Below are 27,667 nucleotides of genomic sequence, written 5' to 3' on the forward strand. Positions count from 1 at the left end.
TACCCCTGCGGCCAGTTTGTGAGCTGGTTTATGTTGTCTTAGACTTTCAGAAGAGAAAACAAAGGTTTTCTTATTGAACCTTTTGGTTGTACATTGCATGTTTGATTTGAGAACAATTATGGTTCAGGCTTGCAGTAAGAGATTGAGAGCCTTATATCATTATAAATGTGGCCTGGGGCGTCCACCTCATTTAACTAGAGGATAATGCAGAGGAGTGATTTGCAACTGACTTCTTCCTCCCACAAACTAATCTTTCTAAATGGTTTGCACTTTTTTCTGTCCTCAAAGGGATTTGTTAAATATGATTTCAGCAGGAAATGTACTTTTTTTATTTGTTATCCTTAATGGAAATGCATAGATAACTGAATCCGTGTTAACATAATAAGACAATCAAATTTTTTGTTTAGTTGTGGGGGAAGGGACGGGATAGAGGAAATAGAAAAAGTTCCTTCAAACATAAGCTGAATATTTATTTGGTTTTTGTTTTTATTTAAATCACTCTCTTTAGAAAATTATTTTCTTAATAAGACATTATACAATGAATTTTTCCAGTCATTTTGAGGGAAAAATATGGTACTCTGGGATAACTTCTAGAAGAAAGAGGAAAAGACTCACTTAAGATTCCCAGGACCTACAGAGGGCTGGTGCTGAATAGTTCCTACTGAGGACCTTCCATTTTGGTGTTTTTCGTCTTTTGTTTTTTTGAGACAGGATCTCACTTTGTCACCCAGGCTGGAGTGCAGTGGCACGATTCCGGCTCACTGCAACCTCTGCCTCTGGGGTTCAAGCAATTCTCCTGCCTCAGCCTCCCGAGTAGCTGGGATTACAGGCGTACACCACCATGCCCAGCTGTTTTGTATTTTTAGTAGAGACAGGGTTTTGTCATGTTGGCCAGGCTGGTCTGAAACTGCTGACCTCAAGTGATTCACCTGCCTTGGCCTCCCAAAGTGCTGGGATTGCAGGAGTGAGCCACCGCTCCTGACCCCGTTTTGTTTTGTTGTGAGAGACCATAAACAGCCTAGAAAGATAGAAATCTCAATAATGAGAAGTTTCTGTAATGTGTGGCTCCTGTCCACCTTCTCTCTGCTTATTTGCTGTCTTTTTTTTTTTTTTTTTAAGAGACAGGGCCTTCTCTGTCACCCAGGCTGGAGTGCAGTGGTGACATCATGTTTCACTGCAACCCCAAACTCCTGGGGTCAAGCAATGCTTCTACCTCTGCCTCCCGAGTAGCTGTGACTACAGGCAGGTGTCACCACAGAAGGACAGACTATCTAAGGAAAACTTAAAAAGACAGTACAAGGACAGGCTGGACAGCCACCACACCTGGCTACTTTTTTATTTCTTTTATTTTTTATTTTATTTTTTGTAGAGACCAGACCTCACTATGTTGCCCAGGCTGCTCTCGAACATCTGGCCCCAACAATTCTCTCACCTTGCCCTCCCAAAGCACCAGGATTATAGGTATGAGCCATCATCCCAGGCCTATTTGCTGTCTTGATTCTCTTTTCTGCTCCCTCCAGCCCCACAAATGGCCCAAGACCCCAAATGGGCAGTCGAGCTTCCCCACTAAGTTGAATTTCTTTACTAGGCAAGTCAAGGTGTCTTGGTGAGATCCTGTCTTGAAACAATGCCAGGAAAGGACATGAGGTCTCCTTCCTCCTAAAAACACCCGTAGAAGGAGGCCTGGGAGGGGCAAGCCTGGTTGGTTCAAACTGGTGATTCAACCACCCACATTAGACCTCTAGGCCTGATGGCTGGGTGAGGGGCTCAGAGAATTTCTCCAATCTTGGCCAGAAAGGCTTCCTTGCAGCTTTCACATTTCTCTCGTGTCCTTCAGAAGGGGCCTGCATCCACAAGTGGCCATGGAAAGCTTCACAGAATTAGCTTTTATTGTAAAAAAGTAGCAAATGGAGGAATGACTGAAGAGAAAGCATGCTCCAGCTATCAGTCAACTTTGAGGGCCTGAGCCCATGTTCTAAATTTAAACACAATCTGTCCCTTTCTTCTTGTATATCCAGTTTCCTTTCACTTCCCTCGGTGCCTTCGACCAATCCCATTCTTGGTTTACTGCTTGGCATTGGTAATTATATACGTGCGCTGTGACAGTTCAACCTTTCATGTGCCAGTTCCCATCTTCTGATATTTTCTTTTCTTTTTTCTGTGGAAAATGATATGACAAAATCCTGCCATTTGTATGTTCTTCATTTTTGACTCCAGTCATGCACTACTGAAAAGAAAGTATCTTAGCCTCCTTTATTTTTCTCTACCATTACTGATGTGTTGCTAGGCCCATCTTATCTGTGCATTATCTCATTGCTTTTCGTCGTCACTTGTCACTGGATGCCGTTTCCCCCCCACTCCCCACTCCCTTGGTTGTTGTGTCTACACGTCTTTGCTATAGCGGAAATTAGATAGTAAACTGGTGATGTCAGTCCTTTGACTGGAGGTTAGCATTTCAAATGCACACATATTTTTTGTTAAACTCCCTTTTTTTTTTTTTTTTTTTTGAGACAGAGTCTCTGTCACCCAGGCTAGACTACAGTGGCATGATCTTGGCTCACTGCAACCTCCACCTCCCAGGCTCAAGCGATTCTCCCACCTCGGCCTCCCAATTATCTAGGACTATATGCATGCACCTCCACACAGGGCTGTTGCCCAGTCTGGTCTTGAACTCCTGGGCTCAAGAGATCTGCCCACCTCGGCCTCCCAAAGTGCTGTGACTACGGCATAAGCCACCACTCCCAGCCTAAAGCACACTTCTTTTGAAACCTCAGCCTGTTTCCAGATCAGTGATTCCCAAATTTCTTGTAACCACAACCTCTTCTCCTTATGTTTGGTTTAAATATTTTATGATATCCATCTTTTTCCCTACCCTATCAATTATTCTCCAGGGAGAAGAGCACAATATTTTTTTGTTTTGTATGAAAAACAAGTAAAACTTTTTTTTTTTTTTTCAGTTTTGAGGAATTTTTGAGACCATGCAATACTCGGTGGTCTATTGGAGATGTCCTGAAGTGTTGCAAAAAAGCAATCACTGCTTTGAATCTTGGAATAAGGTCATTTTAATCTCACTCACTTTGTTTTTTCTTTATGTGTTTTGTGATAGAAAACACATAATATGAAATCTGCCCTCTTCACAAAGTTTTAAGTGTGCAGTACAGTGTTTCTTAATAAGACATTAACTATAAGCACATTGTTGTACAGCAGATCTCTAGAACTTTATACCCATTGAACAGCAACTCCTCATTTCTCCCTTACCCTAGCCCCTGGATACCACCATTCTGTTTCTGCTTCTGTAAGTTTAAATACTTTAGATACCTCATACAAATGGAATCATGTCATATTTGCCCTCCTGGGACTGGCTTATTTCTTTTAGCATAATGTCCTACAGGTACATCTGTGTTATGGCATATGACAAGTTAATCTCACTTATTATTTCTTAAAGTATAAATTTCTTAAAGTATAAATAAAGAAAGTATTATTTCTTAAAGTATAAATAAAGAAAGTATTATTTCTTAAAGTATAAATACAAGAGTAACAAAAAAAATATCCCTTGTGTCTTCCATGGACTGTTTAAGGTTACAGATGCTCACAGTTAAGGCTTATGTTTTGGGGTCCCTGGGAGGATATAAGTTCCAGTTCTTTTTTGTATAATGATGAAAGTAACATAAAAGATTCTAGGATGGCAGGTACAAAGAACATGTTAAGAACAGCCCTTGAAAATATATATTATCATTGCAGACATCTTCTTGGGGTCAAGTCATAATGTTCCCAAATAAATAACTGTCCATCCATGAGGACTTTGTTTATGTTATTGATACTTTGTTTTGGTTTTGGTTTTTTGCCCTAATTCTTGGAGAGAGGACTTTATTACTAAAAACAAACCAAAAAAAAAAAAAAAACCTTCCAAAAAGAGATTATGATTATTAATTAAGAAAGAACTCTAGCTGATGATGGAGAAAGTTCAAAGATGTTGTATTATTCTTTTTTTCTTCTTCTTCTTTTAAAACAATTAAGGCCAAGCACGGTGGCTCACATCTGTAATCCCAGCATTTTGGGAGGCTGAGGCAGGTGAATCACCTGAGGTCAGGAGTTCGAAACCAGCCCTACCAACATGGTGAAACCCTGTCTCTACTAAAAATACAAAAATTCACTGGGTGTGGTGGCACATGCCTGTAATCCCAGCTACTCAGGAGGCTGAGGCAAGGTAATCACTTGAACCCAAGAGGCAGAGGTTGCAGTGAGCTGAGATCATACCGTTGCACTCCAGCCTGGGCAACAGAGCAAGACTCCCTCTCAAAAAAAAAAAAAAAAAAACACTTAAAACTAAAGGAAAATATTAGTTGTTTGCTGTTACATAATAAATTAGTCCAAAACTTAGCAGCCTAAAACAATAATAAATATTTACTATCTCACGTAGTTTCTGCAGATCAAAAACTTGAGAGTAGCTTAGTTTTGTGGTTCTGGGCTGGAGCGTCCCATGAGGCTGCAGTCAGTGTGTCAGCAGGGACTTTGTTCTGGCTTTGGATTGACTCACTCACATGGCTGTTGTCAGGAGGACCCAGTTCCTCATCACATGGACCTCTCCTTTGTGCTCTTTGAGCATCCTAACAGCACGGCACTGGCTTCGCCCAGAGCAAGTGATCCCACAAAAAGCAAGAAAGAAGCTTCAGGCATGCACTGTCCCTCCCACTATATTTTATTCAAATGTGTCGCCAGAGTAAGTCACTAAGTACAGACCACACTCAAGGGGAGCAGAATTAGCTCCGCCTAAAAAGCAGAGGTGTGGATTTGATAAAGGGATGGGAGATCCATGCCACCAGAAGAGTGGACGGGACCTTAGCCAGATACTCTAGTGATGCTCAGGGACAAAGAAAGAGAGAGTGCACGGAGTCTGAGCACAAACTCACAGCTATGGTCCGTGCTGGGGCTGGAGATAGGGGGAGGGAGCAAATGAACACCTGGCCAGACCACCCTGAGAGTCCTCTGGGAGCCAGGACTGTGGAGCAGAGAGAGATAACAGAAACAAAGATGTGTTAGCGATTTCCTGAGGATGAGGCCAGGAGGCCACCAGAGAAGTGAATGCAGGTAAAGACAGTGGCTTTGACCAGGGAGCAAGGGTGGATGCCCCAGGACAGCCCAGGAGCTTGGCGCCACTGGAGGAAGTGTGTTATACCAATCAGAGCTTCTTTTGCTGCTGCTGAAATGGAACAGTGCCATGGGGCCGCCTTCTCCACTGGAGATGCTCCTTAGCTCAGCAGGACGCTAGCTTGGAGCTCAGAGTGCACGTTTTTGTGGATTGGGAGGAGGGCTGACACCTTGGCAAGATAGCCTCTGGAGCTGCCTTTTGAGGATGTTTGCCTATTGGCATTTGCAGTACTCCACGCTTCAAGAGTGAGCCGCTTTCTCTTCTCGTCATAGAGTTAAATTCCCAGGATGTTATCTTCCTTTTCTTTAGAGCCTGTTTCCAAAACTCAACTTTAGTTTGCTTCCCAAATTGCCCTCCTAACCTCCATAGACTGAGTTTATTTGTCTTGATGGATGAATCAGAGTCTCAAACTCATCTCTTTTGCTCCAGCTCTCTTGGCAGAGAACACAGGAAGATGGGTTTTGCTTGTGTGTGTGTGTTTGGGAGCACTTTTTTTCCTTTGTTTTTCTGTCTCAGCCATAGCTTGTGGGCGAGCCGGCACCTGGGACCTTGACTGCCTCCAAGCGTGGGCGGAGGCCACATGGGGAGTTCTACCCAGTACCGTTTGTGATGCTCCCTAATTCCAGGATGGGCTGCAGTTTTCCAAATCCAAGGCTCATAGGAACTGGGGAAATTACTTTCCTGGAGCCAGCCTTATCTTATTTGTCCATGTTTCATTCATGCAAATTGGAAATACTCCCACAGCTAAACTGCCTGCTGACCATCTGCCTAGGCAGTGGAGCTGTGGATGCTCAATGGCTTTCCTCAGCACCTTCCTAATCTCTTAGCTTCGCACTGTTTACGTGGTAGCCAACCGACTGAGAACAGATCATGTTTTTGCTGTGTTATTAATAAAGTACAAGAAGTTGAATTCCTGTAATTCTAGTTCCTTTTCTGCCGTTATCTAGGAAGGAGCTTAGGCAAATATTTAACCCCTGGGACCTCTTATATAAGAGATTTGGTCAAGATGGATCTCAGGGCCCTTCTAAGTCTCAAGTTCATTGACTATACCATAATTTAGGAATATGAAAATATTAGCAGGAAAGGATTTATTTACCACAAGAGGAGAATCTCTATACTTTCTCTTGTCACCCAGCTCACTAGAAAGGATCTGTACCTTAACAAGAGATTTCCCTCTGCATTGTGGAATCGGCAGTTTCTTCATGTAGGGTAATAGAATCTAAGTTCATGTTTTTCTCTTAAAACCATACAAATGTTCTTAACATCTTTGTATACCTGAAGCTTATGCTTTGCTGATTGTTTCTTTTAAATCCATTTTTCCAATATAAAAATATTGCTTGTCAACACAGACTTGCACTTCTGCAGTTTTATTTGTTTGTTTTTCAGTCACTCAGGCTGGAATGCAGTGGTACAATATCAGCTCACTGCAACCTCCTGAGGTGGGAAGATCACTGGGCTCAAGGGATCCTCCCACCTTAGCCCCCCAGGTAGCTGGGATCACAGGCACATGCCATCACACCCAGCAAAATTTTATTTTTTTGCTGTTTTTTTGGGAGGGTAGAGATGGGGTTTCACCATGTTGCCCAGGCTGCTCTGAAACTCCTAGGCTCAAGGGATCTGCCCATCTTGGCCTCCCAAAGTGCTGGGATTACAGGTGTGAGGCATCATGCCGGCCTGCAGTTTTCAAGAGTTACTCTAAACGTCACTTGGGTTTCTCCCACTAAAAAATCTGACCACTTAACGTCCAATTGTTAAATTTTATAAATTGACTAATAAAGGAATATTTTGCTACAGCATTAATCTTTATCTTTTATCTCCTGCGTTTTATCTAAGTTTTTAAATAAAATTGCTACTGTTTTATAGATATTTAACTTATGATCTATGTTAACATAAGGGTAAAAATTGAGAATCAGCAATTCTGGTCATTTTATTGCTCTAGTTGAGTGGCTGAGTCAGAAACATAAAAAGGGCATACCCAAACATTGACCTATTTGTACCTACGAACAGCTGAGGACCGATTTTTAAATAGGTCACAGTTAATCAAAATCTCTGCACTTTAATCTTTTCCAAATGCTAAACCATGCCCTTCTACAAACTGTGGAATAAAAGCAGTCATAGCTAGCTATGTCTAGCATAGTCCAGAGTCCCCTGAAAATCTTTTCAGTGATCTACAACAACAAAAGCCAGTTTCTTGGAATGGTTCATACACTCTTGTTATTTAAACCTTCATAGGAAAATACTAAACAGTGTGTATTTTGGTAGTGACATTGGTTCACTCAACTACTCAGCAGTTTGTTGATTACCTGCTCAACACCAGGTATTGGATCACAGGAAAGAACTAGAGAGAATAAATTGACTGGTCCTTAGCAGCACTGAGTCCACGATCTAATAGGGTATGCGGCAATTTCAATGCATTGTGAAAATGGGATGATAAGGGAGAGTCATGTAAGAGCCAGGCCCACATTCTAAGTTGGAGGGGTTGGATTCAGGAGTGAAGAGAGGTGAGGAAAGGTCAAGGGAGGTTTGTCAAACAAAAAGGAAACTAATCTGAGACAAAAAGGATATCTAGGAGTTAACCAAGCAAAGGTATGGAGGGGTGGGAAATGGGGGAATATTCTAAAAAAAAGCAATGGCACGTGCAAAGGCTAGGGGCTAGGGAGAGCAAGACATGCTTGAGGAGGCACAGGAAGTTTATTATGGCTGGAGCTCAGGGTTCAGGAGGGATGTGGCAAGAAATGAGACTGGGAAAAGCTACTCAGAGTCAGATCTTATCTATTCTGGATTTTACAGTTTAGTAAATGTATTCATTCAGGACCATTATCTTCTTTCTGGCAGTTAGAAAGTTTTTCTCAAGAGGAAGATGTAAATCTAAAACATTTCAAATCCCAGAGAGAAAACATTTTCTCTAATATAAGGATTGCTGGACTCTACCCAGGAGTGTTTACCAAGTGTTAACATTGACTTTTAAAATCTTCCCAGGATTCCTGCCATACAAGGTAATTCTATGCATATGGCATCTTTTTAATGATTTGCAAGACAAAACACAACGCATATTTTCAAATACTGATTTTCACATTAAACACTAATTGAAAACATTAAAATCCAATTAAAAGGGCTGGGGTTCCCAGATCGCTTTATTCTAAGATGTGGGTAAGACTTTAGCCATTTGACCACGATGGGGTTATCATCCACTGATTCTCACCTATTTGGGGTTGCAAGTCTACGCTACTTATCCAGAACCATTCAGATAACACCTCAGAAACATTTCAGACCAGGTGCAAATAGTAAGCCATGACACCTGTTTATGATTCCAGCAATATGTGACCTTTTCTTCAAAATGTATTAATACTTTTACTTTCTTGTTTTTCTTTCTGTCTTGGTAGCTTGTAGACATAACTAATCTCCTTGGCTTGACATTGAAAACCTCTGTAATCTAGTCTGGCCTACAGTTCTTAAGATTCTGTTTTCTTCTCCGCAAACACCTCATTCTCCAACAAAGCAAAATGAGACAGAACACTCCAGCAATACAGATGATGTAAAGAGGCACCATGGTAGCATGGGGGAGGCTTTGGGTTTGGACTCAGAAAACCTAAATTCATGTCCTGCCCACTCCATTTCCAGTCTGTGTGACCTCCACAAGATACTTAGCCTCACTGAACCTCAATTTCTTTATCTGCAAAATGACTGGCTTCTCTCACAAGATGTCCAGGAAAATCAAAATGAAGTAATGGAGGTAAAAACTTGCTGTGAGGCCAGGTGCTGTGGCTCACAGCTGTAATCTCAGCACTTTGGGAGGCCGAGGCGGGAGGATCAGTTGAGCCCAGAAGTTTGAGACCAGCCTGGCAACATAGCAAGACCCTATCTCATTATTTTTTAAAAAAGTAAAAATAAAAATAAAATTTCTCTGGGAGGTGTAAAGCCCATTATTAATGTAAAGTACAGCAGTCCACCCTCATTCATGGTTTTGCTTTCCAGTTTCAGTTATCTGCAGTCAGCCTTGGTCTGAAAATATTACACGGGAAATTCCAAAAACAAACACTTTCTGGTTTTAAATTCCACGCAGTCCTGAGTAGCGTGAAGAAATCTCACCCCATCCAGCTCTGTCCATGCGAATTTTTTCCTTTGTGTAGGGTGTCCACACTGTCGACGCCACTTACTCCTTAGTCAGTCAGCAGCTGTCTCAGCTGTCAGATTGACTGTCATGGTATCACAGTGCTTGTGTTCCAAGAAACCCTTATTTAACTTAATAATGGCCCCAAAGCACAAAAATAATGAATGTGGCTTATTGTTATAGTTGTTCTATTTTATTATTAGTTGCTGTTGTTAATCTCTTACTGTGCCTAATGTACAAAATAGATTTTATCAGAGGTATGTATATATGGGAAAACACAGGGAAAAACATAATATTAATATATACTATTAATATATACTGTATAAAGTTCAGTACTATCCACAGTTTCAGGCATCCACTGGGGGTTGTAGAAAGTATCCCCTGCAGGGATAAGGGTGGAGAACATACCCAAAAAGCAAGGATGAGGGAGGCGTAAACAGCAGCTCCAAGGCCAATTTCGGGAGTACTGAGAACATTTTCTTCCTTGTGCCTATAAATAATGAGTTTCCTATTTTTATGTATGGTTGCTCTGAAGAGGCGCCAAATCTGAAATCCCCTGTTTTATGAGGAAATTATTTTCACTTACATAAACAAAAGAATAAAGTCTCCAAGGCCAGAACTGATGGTTGCTCTAGAAGGAATGCCTTTGGAAGTTCTGCAGTAAGCTCCAGGTTCACCTCACCCTTAGGATACTTTGCATCTAGTTTCTCCCAGTCCTTGTAAAGGCATTATGTCCTCACCTTTAAAATCCAGTCTACGGATGGGTGCACTGGCTCACACATGTAATCCCAACACTTCGGGAAGCCAGTGCAGGGGAATCACTTGAGCCCAGAAGTTCGAGACCAGCCTGGGCAACACAGGGAGACCCTGTCTCTATGGAAAAAAATTTTTAAACTTAACCAGGCATGGTGGTATGTGCCTGTAGTCCCAGTTACTTGGAAGGCTGAGTTGGGAGGATCTCTTGAGCCCTAAAGGACGAAGCTGCAGTGAGCCATGATCGTACTACTGCCCTCCATCCTGGATAACAGAGTGTGAGAGCCTGTCTCAAAAAAAGAAGAAAAATCTACCTCAGAAACCATGAAAAACTCCTTTCTGTGTCTCCCTGCACTGTTAGGGAACTAATAATTCAAGTAAAATCAAAAACAAAACTCAAAAAAAGAAAGCACCATTAATTAAAGAAAAATAATGACTGCCTAAAATTAGCCAAAGTGCCAGTGCAGAGATTTCTGATTTGAAAAATGCCAATAAGAGCAGAAAAGAGTATTTCCATGCCCCTGCGATCTCCTTCTGTGGGGTAACACGTCCCACATGCATTGGCATAGCTTTGCTTCACCTTGTTCCCATTTCTCACAGCTCACACCCAGCCGGATGGGCTCCTCTGTCCCCTAGCCGCATAAGAGCAAGTGTGACTTGCCTTGCTAAATGGTCAATTCCTTATGCAAAGCCTTCCAGTTCTCACCAGACAGGTCCTCCTCTCCTGTGATCAGAGAGGCATACCCATTTCCCTGATTTCAGAGCTGTGCTATTTGGCACTTCTGAGCCTCACTGAACAGTCTGGCTCTTCCTGGCCCAGATTGTTTACTGCACTCACATCTAGCACTTTCTCAGTTCCTCTCAGCACTGGGAAAAATTGTCTTGTAGCTGAACTGAAACACACAGTAATACATATCCTAAGTACCCAAGACACACACACCAGAAGAACTAGCCCACACGGGGGTAAGAGAAGCATTCTGTTCCAGGTTCAGCCTTAGGGACGACACCGGGGAAAATGGGAGAAGAAACACGAGGTCCTGCTAGGAAGCTGAGAGAAAATCTGAGAACACGGGGCCAGGCGCGGTGGCTCACGCCTGTAATCCCAGCACTTTGGGAGGCCGAGGCGGGCGGATCACGAGGTCAGGAGATCGAGAACATCCTGGCTAACACGGTGAAACCCGATCTCTATCAAAAATACAAAAAATTAGCCGGGCGTGGTAGCGGGCGCCTGTAGTCCCAGCTACTCGGGAGGCTGAGGCAGGAGAATGGCGTGAACCCGGGAGGCGGAGCTTGCAGTGAGCCGAGATCGCGCCACCGCACTCCAGCCTGGGCGACAGAGTGAGACTCCGCCTCAAAAAAAAAGAAAAAGAAACAAAGAAAGAAAGAAAATCTGAGAACACTCAGCAAGGAGTGCATGAGCAAAGGATGGGGTAGATAACAGAGAGCTTTTCAGTCTCCGGACATCACAAAAGGACTCAGAAAATGACCAGAGAGACCAAGCTGGAGAAGAGGAAAACACTGAGAAAGAGCAGGAGGAGCTCAGTTATGCGCGGCTGGCTAACGTCTGGTTGTCTGCCAGGGAGTCGCGGCGGCTGGGCTGTGACAATGGGAGTCCAGGGCCTGGAGGGCAAAAACATACACAAGTACAAACGCCAGATGCCCGCCAAGCAGCCATCACGCCCTGCGCTCTGCTCCACGGAATCCTGAAGGGGGCTATTTGCACACAGAGATCCCTTTATTCATCCTCCGCCTTGCCCTCTTAAACCAAATCGAATGTCTTTAACAGAGAGGCAATTGGATCAGCAATAAGCAAAAGGCGGCTCCCAAGTTCGAGGGATTTTAAATAAGACCCACGCACTCCAGACACAGAGCCCCATCTCCGCACAGCACAGTCAAGGGTAGGAATGAGGAAGGTAGAAGAGGGACAGGATGCAAATGGAAGACGACTGCCCTGTTTTATGAAAATGGAAAGCAGTCCAGAAGGAGAACTGCAATGACCCTTTCAAAGGAAGGGAAGTTAGACACTGCCCTCTGTCCAGCCCCGTGTGATCGAAGTGGTGGTGATGCTGGTGTTATCAGGTGTCTGTACCATGCAGAACCAGCCCACTGGATTTTCTCAATTATCCATGAATACTGGCACCTCCCAAGTAGTACTTGGTCTCTCACTCCCCAAAAAGACCTAGGAACATAATTTCTTCTAATCTGTCCCCCTCTCCTCCTTTCTAACTTTCCACCTTCTTATTTTCCTAATCATCTGAGTATCTCCTGTTCTAAAACCATGTTTTAATTAAGTGCTTCTACCTAGGGAGATTTTTTTTTTTTTTTTTTTTTTAGATAGCTGTGCCAGACTCCACGCCCAAACCAATGAGAAATTAGGAGTGCAGCCCAGGAATGGACATTTTTTTCGACACACCCAGATGAGTCCAGTGTGCAGCCAGGATTGGCAACCACTGGATAAGATCCTGAAGGACAGAATCCTTCCTAGAGGCCAGTACCCAGTGGCTGAGGCTCTGCGTGTCTGCTGCCTATTTCTGCAGATGCCCCGCTATGAAATCTTTTCCAACCTGCATAGCCTTCTGGAGACTGAACAAACCTCTGTTTGGTAGCTCCTGGTCTAAGAGGGTCACCCTCTACTGCACTATCAGACCCCACAGGCACTTTCCAGTGCTATCAGCCTGGCCTGAAGGATTTGCTGGGATTTCTAAAGTGTGTATCTCTTCCTTGGGCAGAGTGGTGCTAAACACTTGTCTGGTCCTCAGGGAGCTGAAGAACTTTAGTCTTCTACTAAAGACCCAAGGTGTTAAGCTTCCTGGTCCTCCTTGGTTGTCAGAGTGTACAGGGAACAGCAGAATTGACCCCATTGTAGCGTCCTCCCAGGGAGTTCACGCCTCAGCCTTCAGCTTCGCAAAATGTTCTCAGGAGGAGGTTTAGTAAGTCCAACTCTCCTAAAGTAGAAGATCACTTGGGAATCTCTTACATCCTCTTCCTCAGAGGCACATCTTCCCCAGAGGCACATCTATTTCATCTCGTTTATTTATTTATTTATTTATTTTGAGACAGCCTTGCTCTGTCGCCAGGCTGGGGTGCTATGGTGTGATCTCAGTGCACTGCAACCTCTCCCCCCAGGTTCAAGCAATTATTCTGCCTCAGCCTTCCAAGCAGCTGGGACTACAGGCATATACCACCAAAATTAGCCTGGCTAATTTTTTGTATTTTTAGTACAGACAGGTTTTCACCGTGTTAGCCAGGATGGTCTCGATCTTCTGACTTTGTGATCTGCCCGCCTCCGCCTCCCAAAGTGCTGGGATTACGGGCATGACACACGCCGTGCCCAGCCAAGCACATCTATTTCTAAGCAGACTGTAATTCTCATTAGCACAGGGCCTATGGATAGAGACTAAGCTTTGAAGATGGGTAAGCCTCCCCTTACAGGTAGTTCAAGAAACCCTTCCTGATGTCTGAGGATACCAGGCACTGGGTTAGTATGTAGGAGACTGAGAGTGGGCAGGGACTACAAGATGAAGTGTCCTAGCCAAGCTTGGTGGCTCTCACCTGTAGTCTCAGTCACTCAGGAGGCTGAGGCAGGAAGATGGCATGAGCTTCGACTTCTGGGAGTCCAAGACCAGCCTGGGCAATGTAACAAGATCCCATTCCAAAAAAAGAAGGAGAAATTTCCTAGGGAAACTCACTATCAGGCTTCTAGGAATCCCAGAATCAGGTGTGACCATCCACATGGTTAGCAATAAGTTTCCTATGGAAACTTCTCAATCCAAGTCAGTGCTTTCAGAATAGGAAATTGCTAGCAAAAACATTTAATACTTGTATTTAAGGTGAGTCATAGTCCAGACAGGACAGGCCCATGAGATGTGGAAAAAATGTGTTTCCAAGACTCTGTTAACATCACTAGGGAGTTTCCTCTCAGGAAGGCATTCTCTATAAAGTCAGTTCTTGCAGGTCCTCAAACCAATTCAAAACCTAGCCTGCTGATTCAACTTGTGTGGACCTCAGCCAGTCTGGTATTAGGATGATAGTGTAGGTATTCCAACTTCCTAGAGGAGCTCTGCTGAATAAGTTAGCTCATGCCTGGGCGATGTTGTTGACACAGCCCATGTTACCTCGTCCATCACATGGTTACCAGAGCAAGTTCACCATCTTGCACACCTGATCATGGTTTTAAGTCCTTCATGGATTTACTTCATGGCAGTAGCAGGTTCCCTTCAAGAATGACACCAGACCACATGTACCAGAACCACCATGGGCAAAAACCACACCCTGGAGTCAGACTCTTTGTCAGTACCCCCCTTTTTTTTAGTGCTAGACCCATACAAAGAAGGGGACGAGAATAAGAAAACATCATCAAGGGCCAAGCATGGTAGCTCACGCCTGTAATCCCAGCACTCTGGGAGTCCGAAGCGGGCAGATCACGTGAGGTCAGGAGTTCGAGATCAGCCTGGCCAGCGTGGTGAAATCCCATTGCTGCTAAAATTACAAAAATTAGCCAGGTGAGGTGGTGTGTGCCTGTAGTCTCAGCTACTCGGGAGGCTGAGGCAGGAGAACTGCTTGAACCTGGGAGATAGAGGCTGCTGTGAGCTGAGATTGCACCACTGCACTCCAGCCTGGGCGACAGAGTAAGACTTCATTTCAAAAAAAAAAGAAAACATCATTAAATAAGAGATTTGTTTGCAAGCAACCAGCACATTGCAAGAAGCAACTTTCTGTGCATGTTCCATGGTCAGTTCAAACTTACAGTGTTAATTGTGAGATATCACAAGATTGACAGTGATTGTAGTGAGACATCTGAGTACCGTGTCCACTTGAGAAAAATAGACTTAATGCTCCCTACGAAGATTCCCCAGTGTCAAAGATTGGAGCCAAAATGAGGTGTCTTATTAATCCAGAGGTAACTAGCAATCAGCCAGGAAACTCAGCTCACAAGATCCAGGCACACGGTCACCAGAGCTGCACAGTATTGAATGGTCTGCTCTTAGACAGACTGGCCCTGCAAATGCATGCCTGGAAGCTAAGCAAGGCCTTGCTATTCACTTACCTGCTTTACCTGGGGTGTGGTGGGGATGGGCCAGGTAGTCAGCAGCAAGCTGATGGAACTGCCTCTGGAGAAACTAGTGAGAGGGAGTGCCAAATCTGTCTTCCTTTCACCCAAAGGACCACACATAGCCTTCCCAGGGCTAAAATGTCGGCTAGATAGTGCTTGCCCTGGTACTTCTGGTCTCCCCACTGTGGTTCAGTGCCTCCTCATAGCCCAGGTGATACCTGAAATTCAGCAAATTTAAACCCAAGTCCACCCCTTCCCCTTCCTCAATCCAGCACCTTCCTCAGACCGACACCCCTGCTTCTGTTCATGATGCAGCGGCCTCCTGTAATCTTTGAGGCTCACAGCCTTTAAGTCATGCCCCTCTTCCCCACATCCAGTCACTTATTGGGTAGTGTTAGTTCTTCCTGAATAATCCCGCAAGTCTTCCCCTTTTCTCTCTCTTATTGCTGCAATCTTGAGTTAGAGCCTTAATCCCCACCATGTCCCATCCTGCTGCGGAGACCTCCAAAATCATCTTGGGAAATGCCACTTGAATCATGACACTCCCACTTTCAGAGACACATTGGAGGGTAAGGCCACCTCATCTGCCTTCTGCTGTGCCCTTCACCACACACAAATCCTCTTCCCGAACTGGCCTGCATGCTCACTGTTCCGAGGCAGGCCAGTGTTTTCCTGCCTCTCCTCAGGCAGGTCGCTGTCTTTCACCTTCCTTGATTAAAGTCTAATTTCTGAAATGAAAAGTAACAGCTCATACTTATTGAATGTTTACCCCATGCCAGGTAAACCTTCCTTTTGATGGTCTAATGACTGAGATCCTACCATTCCATTTCACAGATGACTAAAGCAGGGGAAGTGAAATAACTTGTGCAATGTTGCATTACTCAGGAGTGGTAGAGCAGAATTCCTGATTCCAAGTCCACGCTCCAAACTCACTGTAGTCTATTACCTCCCAGCATTTTGTTCTTACTCAAACTGCGCTAAGCCTCCCCCACACCTCCCCAGTAGATTATAGTTAGAGAGGAGGAAGCAGTTCTTACACACTTTTGCCCTAGACGTGTTTGGCAGGGTCCCATTTTTATAAACTATGGGTTCGTCATTCACACTAAAGTGGAAATGACTAACGGTAGCTTCCATAACCAGATGAATTTGCCTTAAACTAAAAGCCTGAGATTAAATCTGGCCTACGCTACTTAAAGTGTCGTACTTTCTTCTCCTCCCCTGCTGTCCTCAGCCAGTACTCCTGAGACCGTGTGCTCGATTCCCATGCCAGGGTTCAGCTGCTACATCATCCCGCCTCTTGGAAGTTCCCTAAATGACATGCCTTGGCAGATGGCTCTGCTCTTTAATTAGCCATACAGTTACTGCTTCCCCTTATTTAATATCCGGAAGCTTCCACTTGTTTCATCCCCTTTCCCCTCTTGGCCATAGTGCCTTCCTACTATTCTTTCCCGTTTTGTGCTTTTGTGTGGTCCTGTTCCCTTCAATGTGTTATCAGAATCTCATCTCGATCTAGGGATTTTTGCCAAGTTGTCTGAACTCTCTATCTCCATATGTGGTATCTGAGATCCTTCTTAAACCCTGATTTTCCCCTTATTTGGTATTAATGCACACACTATTTTCAGGACCCAGCATAAAGAGTCAAGATGAGTGTTGTTTGCAAATCTATCATAACTTGGAGAAGTCCCCATACTCAAATGTCTTAGCCGTGTTAGTATGTACTCAGTAAGAGGCCAAGCACAGTGGCTTATGTCTGTAATCCCAGCACTTTGAGAGGCCAAGCAGGGAGGATCACTTGAAGCCAAGGGTTCGAGACCAGCCTGGGCAACAAAACAAGACCCCCGTCTCTACAAAAAATATATATATATATATATTTTTTTAATTAGCCGGGCATGGTTGCACTTGCCTGTAGTCCTAGCTCCTTGGGAGGCTGAGGCAGAAGGATCCATGAGACTAGCAGTTTGGAGTCTGCAGTGAGCTGTGATCGTAGCACCACTGCACTCCTGCCTCAGGGACAGAGCAAGACTCTGTCTATAAAAACTTTTAAAAAGTCAGGCACGGTGGCTTATGCTTTTAATCCTAGCTCTTTGGGAGGCTGAGGCGGGTGGATCACCCGAGGTCAGGAGATCAAGACCACCCTGGCTAACACGGTGAAACCCTGTCTCTACTAAAAATAAAAATAAAAAAAAAATTAGCCAGGCGTGGTGGCGGGTGCCTGTAGTCCCAGCTACTTGGGAGGCTGAGGCAGGGGAATGGCCTGAACCCAGAAGGCGGAGCTTGCAGTGAGCCGAGATCATGCCACTGCACTGTAGCGTGAGTGACAGAGCGAGACTCCATCAAAATATATATATATACACATATATATATATAAATCAACCGGGTGTGGTGATGGGTGCCTATAATCCCAGCTACTCAGGAGGCTGAGGCAGTAGAACCCACGGGGCAGACGTTGCAGTGAGCCGAGATCACAGCACTTCACTCCAGCCTGGGCAAAAGGGCAAAACTCCATCTCAAAAAAATAAAACTTAAATAAATAATAATAAATAATAAAATAAATGCTCAGTGAGAACCATAATGTGAATAGTATAACCCAGCATGATTTGGTGTGAGGATGATTGATAATCCTTTTCTTCCAGCAGACCAACCCATCTCAGTGGGATTTGCTTCAAGTGATGTATATTCAAATTAATTTGCATCTCCTGGTCATATACTAATTGGTTGGTGAGTGGTTAGTAGCCAAGAAGCACTGCTTGTGGCAAGAGAAAGTCAAGTGGAAGATTAAAGAAAATCATGATGAATAATCTGCCAACTGATAAATAAGATAGCTATAACACCACTTTGGTGAGGTGTACGCTTTTGGCCATGTGTACACTGGTGCATTTTCAAGACAGTGGCTATCTTTTCACTTCTGTTTGGCTAATCATGTTACGTTGTTCTGAAGTTACTGCTGCCCTATACCCACTTCATACAACCTGAGCTCTGTCTCCTTCCAATGAACATGAAGAACATTTGATTCCATGGTTCCTGGTTCAGTTCTGATTCCAACAGGATGTTGGCATCCTCAGTTAGGCCAGCTGAGGAAAGCATTAGAGAACAGTGATGCACTATGCCCTGTGGAACTTACTGAACCCAACAGGATTTTAGAGAAGAAATAAGGGGGAGCCTGAAGCTGTGAGGCTTCAAAAAATGTGAAAGAGAAATGAAACTTCAGCCTTAGAATGTCAAATAAAGTGTGATAAGAAATAAGAGGAGGAAAGATATTCCAAGTAGGCAAGGGCATCAACATAAGCAAAGGTGCTGAAAGGGTTAGTGAATATGTAATGGTAGGTGAGCAGGACTGCTGGGAGCAGAGAGAGAGAGTTTGGGTAGAAATGATGTAGAAGAGTGAATTGGTAAAAATAGAAGAGATGATGGGGAAATGAGGAAAGCAAAGAAGCAACAAATATATAGTTCAATATGATATTGGAGGACAGAAATTGATTATTGGGGGAAATTTGACTTTTGACTATTTCCCAGGCTTAATTCAAGTATATTTAGCTTTCAAACATGACTGCTCCTAACATCTTCTACACAGCTCTTTCAGATGAAAAAAATTGGCTAACTAGGTAAAGGGTGATACCTTTATAAGCTCTATTTTTTTAATCCCTGAGGAAGTGAACCATGTTATGAGTCACATACATTGTGTTTAGGGTAGATGAGGAAATGTGTTGAACTGATCTGCAGAGAATGAGAGCTCCAGACCCAGGCAGTGGGACTTCAGAACTTCATGGATGTCAACGATGCCATATGACCCAGCTCTAGGACACATTCATGATAGGTTCACTTACTTCCAAACCCAAAGAGGATATTCTTAGACACTTCCTAGTTTCTTCATCTTGTAAAAGTAGTTAAGTGGCTTTTCCAAGGTCTTTTGGCTATAAATCGTGGACAAGGATTCAGAGCCAAGTGTTCTGTCCCCAAGAATGCTTTTGCCTTTTTTTTTTTTTAAATAGTAACATCATGAGGACATCTCAGGTCATGGCTGGGGAGTGCTTTGTGCTCTGTAAGAGACTAGGAAATTGTTCACATACTTCTTTAATATTGTTCCTGCTGTGCTTTTTATAGGGTAACACATTTTAACTCTGTTCTCACTACTAGGACTTTATATAAAATCAGCTGGAATGAATTGCTGGTCAAATTCAAAATTAATGTCATGTCAAAGTCTTTTCCTCATGATATTTGTGTGTTTTGTGAGAACTGCCCTTCTTAAACTCTTCTGAACAAACTCATAATACTCCAAATTTAAATCCATCCATCTATAAAACTACCTTTTCTATATCAGTAGTACTTTTTCAGAACATACCTATTTCTAGATTATAATCAAATAGTCTTAAAATAATCTGGTAGTCTGTGAGTCTTTTGTCTAGAACTTAATTTAAAGTGGCAAAGGAGGTCAGATGCGTTGGCTCACACCTGCAATCCCAGCACTTTGGGAGGCCAAGGCGGGTGGATCACGAGGTCAGGAGACCGAGACCATCCTGGCTAACATGGTAACCCCATCTCTACTAAAAATACAAAAAGTTAGCTGGACATGGTGGTGGGTGCCTGTAGTCCCAGCTACTTGGGAGGCTGAGGCAGGAGAATGGCGTAAACTCGAGAGGCAGAGCTTGCAGTGAGCCAAGATTGCACCACTGCACTCCAGCCTGGGTGACAGAGCAAGACTCCGTCTCAAAAAAAAAAAAGGTGAGGGGACAAAGGAGAAGCCAGGCATGTTGGCTCACACCTGTAATCCCAGCACTTTGAGAGGTCGAGGCAGGCGGATTGCCTCAGATCAGAAGTTCAAGACCAGCCTGGCCAATATGGCAAGACCCCATATCTACAAAAAATACAAAAATTAGCCAGGTGTGGTGGTACACACCTGCAGTCCTAGCTACTTGGGAGGCTGAGGTTGGAGGATTGTTTGGGTCCAGGAGACTGAGGCTGCAGTGAGCCATGTCCGTGCCACTATGCTCCAGTCTGAGTGAAAGAGAAGACCCTGTCTCTAAAAAGAAAAAATGTGGCAAAGGAGGAGTATGCAGACTTAGGTGGAGATTCTGCAGGAGACTTCTAAGTACTTTTAAGGTGATATGATTCATTAAATTGAATTTTAGTTTACTTTATTTTTAATGTTTATTTTTTATTTGCATAAATTTATGGAGTACAAATGTAATTTTGTTCCAAGGATATATTTCATAGTAGTGAATTTTTGTTTTGTTCCAAACTTAGAACTTTCATCTTCCTTGCTGTAACTTCCTTTAGGATCTGGCTATCTTTCTTCATTTTTTCTTTCTTCTCCTTCTCCTTCACCTCCTCTGTATTAGTCTGTTCTCATGCTGCTAATAAATACATACCCGAGACTGAGTAACTTATTTTTTTTTTTTTTTTTTGAGACAGAGTCTCGCTCTGTCGCCCAGGCTGGAGTGCAGTGGCCGGATCTCAGCTCACTGTAAGCTCTGCCTCCCGGGTTTATGCCATTCTCCTGCCTCAGCCTCCCGAGTAGCTGGGACTACAGGCATCCGCCACCTTGCCCGGCTAGTTTTTTGTATTTTTTAGTAGAGACAGGGTTTCACCAGGTTAGCCAGGATGGTCTCGATCTCCTGACCTCGTGATCCGCCCGTCTCGGCCTCCCAAAGTGCTGGGATTACAGGCTTGAGCCACCACGCCCGGCCTCTGAGTAACTTATAAGAAAAAGAGGTTTAATGGACTCACAGCTCCAGGTGGCTGGGGAGGCCTCACAATCATGGTGGAAGGCAAAGGAGGAGCAAAGTCACATCTTACATGGCAGCAGGCAAGAGAGCATGTGCAGGGGAATTGCCCTTTATAAAACCATCAGATTTCATGAGACTTAGTCACTATTACGAGAACAGCACAGGAAAAACCTGTCCTCATGATTCAGTTACTACCTTCCACCAGGTCCCGTCCCCCACCCCCATGACACGTGGGAATTATGGGAGCTACACTTCAAGATTTGGGTGGGGACACAGTCAAACTATATCATCCTCCCTCCCTTCTTTCTTCTTCTTCTTTCCCTTCAAGGAATGATCAAAAAGGAGAGACCCTCTAAGGAATGATCAAAAAGAAGAGACGCTCTAGGGTTACTGAGCAAGAGTTATAAAAAATAGGCAAGGCAAGGAAATGAATTTAGAGGGTTGAGAAGGATCTAAAGAGATTGAATGAGAATTAATTGAGTGTGTAAGGTAAAAGGAAAATGGGGTAGCCTGGTTTGGGTACAGTCATCTGGATAGAAAAATGTGGGTAGTCCACCTTGGGTGGACATCTGTTTACATCAGACAACACTGAAGACAGGTTGGTTGCTTTCTGGAGTTGCCGAGGGTGGGTACAGGGCAGAGGGAGACAGTGCACAGTCATTTATTCTATGAACAGGATGTTTGCTACACAGATGTTTGAGCAGCCTGGAGCTCTTAATGGAACAAGGGCAAGGATAAGTAAATAATTGGACTTATCCTGATGTTTGTCCCTATACATTTCAGAATTCTGTGACCTGTTTTAAATGGAATCCAAACACTGAGTATGAGTTAGATGATAATGTTGTTATTACCCTTGGCCTGGCCTTGAGGACTGATTTTGAGCTTTCTGTATGAGAAAATTAGCTCAGAATGATCTGAAAATTTCTTTTTTCTTAAAAACATAAATAAATTCCGGATCTGCCTTGACCTTCTTGGAAGAAAGGCAGAGTGGAAAGAGTTAGAAGTTATTTGGTACAGAGTCATTGAGTAGAGTGCTCTCCTGAGGTAGAACAGAACTGTCAGGAATTGCAATTCAAGATGATTGTTGGCAGTGAAACTGCTTATCAATGGAATATGTGGGATGATGGTTCTTGAGAGTCGGGGAGGAGAGTGCAGCATTGTTGGGGCTGGCATGGTATCCACCGAAAACATTTTCAGCATCTCTTCTCTTCTATACAAGACTTGTCCTCTTGGTGTCCCTGTGGGTCACCATTAAGTCGCTTGCTTATTCTTTCTCACTATGTATCTTCATTTACGTTTCTCTAAAATTTCTGTAATTTGCTTTTATCAAGAGTTTTTCAGCCAGGTGCAGTGGCTCACACCTGTAATCCCAGCACTTTAGGAGACCGAGGTGGGCGGATCACCTGAGGTCAGGGGTTCAAGACCAGCCTGGCCAACATGGTGAAACCCCATCTCTACTAAAAATACAAAAATTAGCCAGGCATGGTGCCGGGCACCTGTAATTCCCACTACTTGGGAGGCTGAGGCAGGAGGATCACTTGAACCCAGGAGGCGGAGGTTGTAGTGAGCCAAGATCACACCATTGCACCCTGGGCAACAAAAGCAAAACTCCATCTCAGAAAAAAAAAGGAGTTTTTCCATTCCCTATGCATAGTCTGGGGGAATGTCCAGACCAGGTAAGTGGTAAAGAACCAATCAGCGCTTAGTAAATAGGAATCCTACTGGGTATCAGCTCTGAACAAAGTACCGGGAAGAATGTTGAATCCCTACAGATTTTTGCAACACAGGAAGTCAGGTGGAGGCCAACCTGCCTCTAAGAGGTCTGTTGATCACTTGAATATTACACTAATAATTTATTGATGTGACTTTCTTTTGCAAGAGACTGCATCTCAAACCAAAAGGCGGTTCTTGTAGGTTAGCACTTTCCAGTTTACATATTGTTTGTTAAACTTTTCATTGTGTTAGTAAACCCAGCATTTGTTCAAGGATATTTGAAATAGCCAAGGTTTTTTGTAAGTGTTGTGCAGCAAACTAGTCCTAACAGCCCCTCCTCTGCCCTTCCACTCCATCACCCCAACAGGAGTCAGTGAATATTACAGATTTTTGTAGTATGGAAGTCTTGTAGAATTCTAGGCATAGCCTGGTGGCAGGATTGACAAAATCATTTACATTCTTAGAATAATCCAAATGTTGACTCAGCCCGTTTACCTAAGGTATTCCAAGCATTGGGAGAGGAGAAAGAGGAACCCATGCTAAGATTTGTCCTAATATTGAATCCCCTGAAGATGGCTGTCATTCAAAGTATTCCTGGGTTCAGGTATTTTTAAAGAATTCATGGCTAGGCACTGTTGCTAACACCTGTAACCCCAGCACTTTGGGAGGCCGAAGTAAGAGGATTGCTTGAGCCCAGGAGTTTGAGACCAGCCTGGTCAACATAGCAAGACTCTGTCTCTACAAAAATAAAAATAAAAAAGAGACTCCTTGCTTGTCCTAGAGTGTTTTGCTTCTTGGAATAGTAAGAGGATTGGGGGAAAACAGATACATCATATCTGCCCTCTATTTAGTGCTTCAATTTTATACAAATAATTTCTAAATTATGCCATAGTTATTGGTGCAAAGATAGACACATAGACCAGTGGAAAAGAATAGAGTCCAGAAATAGACCCACACATATGCAGTGGGTCTTGTAGATTTCCACAAAGGCATTATTATGATTCATTGGCAAAAAGAAGGTCTTTTGGATGAAGTAATTGGATGTCCTTTTAGGGGAGGAAAAATGAACCTTGACCTCTGCCTCATAGCACACACAAAATTTAATTCAAGATGGAGCAAAATCTTAAATGTGCAAGGTAAAACCATAAAGCTTGTAGAAAAAAACAGGAGATCTTCATAGCCTTGGGCTAGGCAAAAATTTTCTTAAACAGGACACAAAAAGCACTAACCATAGAAAAGAAAACTTGATAAACTGGACTATACTAAAACTAAGAACATCTGTTTTTAAATCCCATGGGAAAAATCCATAGCCTGTCCTCAAGATCTCTGGCAGAAAATCAGTCTGGAACTTGTCCGTTAGCACTCCAGAATCTGCCCCCTGCCCAAGACTGATGACCCTGCTACCTGTACTGGCAATAGGGAGATGAACACAGTTCAAGTAAGTAGGTTTTGGCAGGGCTGAGGCCCTCAGATCCTCACAATAAAATTGTCTTGCATTCCTTGTGTGATTTGGATATGTGAGAAGCAGCTTTGTTCCCGAGCTCCCCCCAGATCTCTGAACACTGGTGTGTTCTTCTCAGAACAATCCTTTGAGATCCCCTGAGCTTTGAAGTCCTCCTGCCAAGTCTGTGTGTGCGAAGGAGAACACAGCAGCGTGAGGGCCGTTCGAGAGGTGGGCGAAGGCAGTTCAAAGCACAGCCAGATCCGGCTCTGTGGTGTCCAAGCCCTTGGGGTCCCAGAGCCCTAGAGGAAGCCTGGGATAGGGTGAGGCCCAGCCCTTTGCAGGGTGCTGTATTGCTGCATCCAGACTAGGAAATGTCTGAGACAGAGCCAGAAACATAAATACTGCACCACTGTGCTCACCACATTCATGTTTGCAGCAGAAGAGCCAAGCCCCCTGGCCAGGATATATGCTTCCTATTCAGACCTATGGTTTGGAGGGAAGGAAGCACGAAATGTATTTAGAGCTTTCCAAACTTTGATTGTTTGGCACATTCCTACAAAGGGAAAAAATAAAAATATCCCATGAGATTAAAAAAAAATCAGCTTCTAATGCTTTAGATGAGTGGGAAAATCTTGCACACTGGGGTCATTTCCTTTCTGTTTCAAGAAATTAATATTGTGCTGGAAATAGCCTGTTGCAAAAGGAGAGACTTCATGTCCTTTGAATGCTGATTATGCCAGAAAACTTTCCAGCCCGAAAGGGGAGGTTGTCCCTTTCCCAGGACTCTGATGCAAGATGACCCTGCAGTTTGCTATTTTGCTAGGATAGGAAACCTAAATCAACAGAGATTTAAAATTCGGAAGGGGTCATTAATTTATTCATTCAAGAAACCATGCTGAGCATGGAAAAGGGGCCAGGTTAGGTTCTGGAGTCTCACACTGCCCCACATGAGGAACCCAGGCTGCCAGCTCCGTGACCGTCCTCTGCAGATGGTCCCAAGTCTTTCTGAAGGCCCCTGGTGGCTGAACCCTGGCATTTAGAATTAGCAGAAGTGATATACTAATTACCAGTAAATAAAAAGTCGGTGTGCGCCTCTGTCCTGCAGATGCCAGGAAACCAGGCCATCAGGGGACAGGCGCAGTCAGCAGCACCCGCTCTCTCGGTATCTGTTAGCTCCCACAGTGTTGTGTTTCAGAGCCGAGCCAGAAATCACCCAGGGGGTTACTTGCATCAGCTCCGGAAAATGTGTAAAGGATTGAAGTCCTGAGGCTTTCCCATAATGTCTTATTTAGGCATCAGTCTCCCTCAGTTGATTAGAGCAGGAATCAGCAAATTTCTTAATAAAAGGCCAGTGACAGTGAATATTTTTAGGCCATGCAGTCTCAGCCACAACTGCTCTGGCAGCCAGAGACAGCAGGAAACAAATAAGTGTAGCTGTGTTCCAACAGAACTTTATTTTATGGACATTTCCTTACAATTTTCACACTTTGTGAAATATCCATCTTTTAATTTTTTTTTTCAACCATTTAAAAATGCAGGCCAGGCACAGTGGCTCAGGCCTGTAATTCCAAAGCTTTGGGAGGCCGAGGCAGGAAGATCGCTTGAGCTCAGGGGTTCAAGACCAGCCTGGCCAACATGGCAAAACCCTGTTTCTACTGAAAATACAAAAATTAGCTGGGCATGCACGTGTAGTCCCAGCTACTTGGGAGGCTGAGGCATGGGAATCACTTGAGCATGAACCCGGGAGGTGGAGGTTGCCGTGAGCCAAGATCATGCCACTGCACTCCAGCCTGAGCAACAGACTGAGATCCTGTCTCAAAAAAATAAAATGTTTCTTAATTTAAAAAAATAAAAATGCAAACACCATTCTTAGTTCACAGGCCATGCAAAAACAGATGGCAGGCCAGATTTGGCCCGCAGGCCATAGTTAGCTAACCCAGGACCGGAGAGTCATACCACTTTCACAGCAAAAAGGATGCACATGGTTTGTGTTGACTCTGAGTAGGGACCTTCTCCAAAGGGTGCCATGATATAGAAGGTGGTGGGTGTGTTCCCTAATTGTGGGAATGGAAAAGCATTACTCTGGCCTCTCTCAGTGGTCCCATACCTGCTGACTCTATTTAGGCAGTGGCTTGAGGGTGCCCCCCACTTGCCAATGCCTCCTGCTAGGGACCTGCACACTGAGAACCCTGGGAAAGGGCCCTCTCCTTGGGGACCCTGGTCACACCCAGTAGATCAGTCACTCGTCTTCCTTCTTACCAGCTGCCTCACCTGACCACACTGGGAGAAGGACCCTTGTACCACCTTCCTCGACACCCAGGCCTCTTCGGTTCAAAGGTGCCTTCCGGCAAGACATGGTGGCTCACACCTATAATCCCAGCATTTGGGGAGGCGGAGGCAGGAGAATTACTTGAAGCCAGGAATTCAGGACCAGCCTGAGCAACATAGCAAGACCCTGTCTTTACAAAACAAAATTAATTATTAACTGGCATGGTAGTGCATGCCTATATTCCCAGCGACTCGGGAGGCTGAGGTGGGAGGATCGTTGGAGACCAGGAGTTTGAGGCTGCAGTGAACTGTGATCAAGCCACTGCACTCCAGCCTGCGAAGTACGAGATTCTGTCGCAAAAAATAATAATAATAAAATTAAATTAAAAATAAAGATGTCCCTTACAATCCCCTAAGGCACACAGCACCCCACATGTTTCTTTCCTTCCCTGTCTCGTCACCCGTTTCAACCTTAGATCCTGAGCTTCTTGAGGCAGACTTCCGTCTTGTCTGGGTGCTCAGCACATTTGCAAATATTCTCTTAGGTTTTTTTTCTCCATTACCCACGGAGCGGTTGCTTGTTGCCTTTCCAACCAAAATAGAAATAGCAGTAAACAAAAGAAGAAAAACACTGAACATTTTGGAACTAAAATTTTATTATTACTGGAAAAGTCCAAGATAATAAAAAACAGCTGGTAAATTAGCACTCATGTAAGCATGGTCTGGGGAAGAAGAAAATTTTAATAACAAATTTTTCTTCCTAATTGTTTTTGTTTGTTTAGATTTATGCATTCCCAAAGTGGACCTTAAAATCATGCTGGTGGCAGGAGGAAGCCAGTGTAGTCTTTGAAATTTGCTTCAGATAATCCACCAAGGGGATGGCTTCATAAACACAATTATTATTTTCTCCCTAAGATGCTGACTCATGTGAAGGGCTATTTAAAAGATGACTTTAGCTTTGTGCCCTCTCCTGCAGGTCCTTCCATAGTGACGCCCCCCAAGGACATCTGGAATGTCACTGGTGCCCAGGTGTACTTGAGCTGTGAGGTCATCGGAATCCCGACACCTGTCCTCATCTGGAACAAGGTCAGTGGCACAGACTTCAAGAAGACGTCCTAGGCTGACAAGCTTCTCTTGCACTGCACAATGATGGTAAAACGTTAAAAGACTTAGCATGCTTTGTTGACTGCAGATGCTCCAAGGGGAAACCTTAGGGCAGTCATACAGGCACCTCCTCTGGATTCATGGGACAAAAACCAGTCCCTGCCATGCTTTAATTAGCAGCATCCTAGAAACTGAGAAACTGGAAGAACAATAATGCTGAACACCTGAACCCACCTTCGGGGTGTGTGTGCACCTGTGGTGTGTGTATGTGTGTGCATATGTGGGTGTGAGTGAAGTGTGTGTGTCTGTGTGTGCACCCTCAGTGGAGACAATACAGCATAGGGGTTAA

The 27,667-nt window shown here is 44.0% G+C and overlaps 1 protein-coding gene across 1 annotated transcript in view; it reads left to right on the plus strand.

Annotated features, from left to right (window-relative positions):
* Positions 1-27,667, plus strand: part of IGFBP7 (insulin like growth factor binding protein 7) — a 77,964-nt gene that overhangs the window by 40,901 nt on the left and 9,396 nt on the right. The window contains exon 2 of the mRNA XM_033214573.1: positions 27,191-27,300. Within this exon, the coding sequence (XP_033070464.1) occupies positions 27,191-27,300 (110 nt within the window). The remainder of the gene's footprint in view (positions 1-27,190; positions 27,301-27,667) is intronic.

This window comes from Trachypithecus francoisi, unplaced genomic scaffold, assembly GCF_009764315.1.
Source record: "Trachypithecus francoisi isolate TF-2019V2 unplaced genomic scaffold, Tfra_2.0 Lachesis_group1, whole genome shotgun sequence".
Classification (NCBI taxonomy): Eukaryota; Metazoa; Chordata; class Mammalia; order Primates; family Cercopithecidae; genus Trachypithecus; species Trachypithecus francoisi.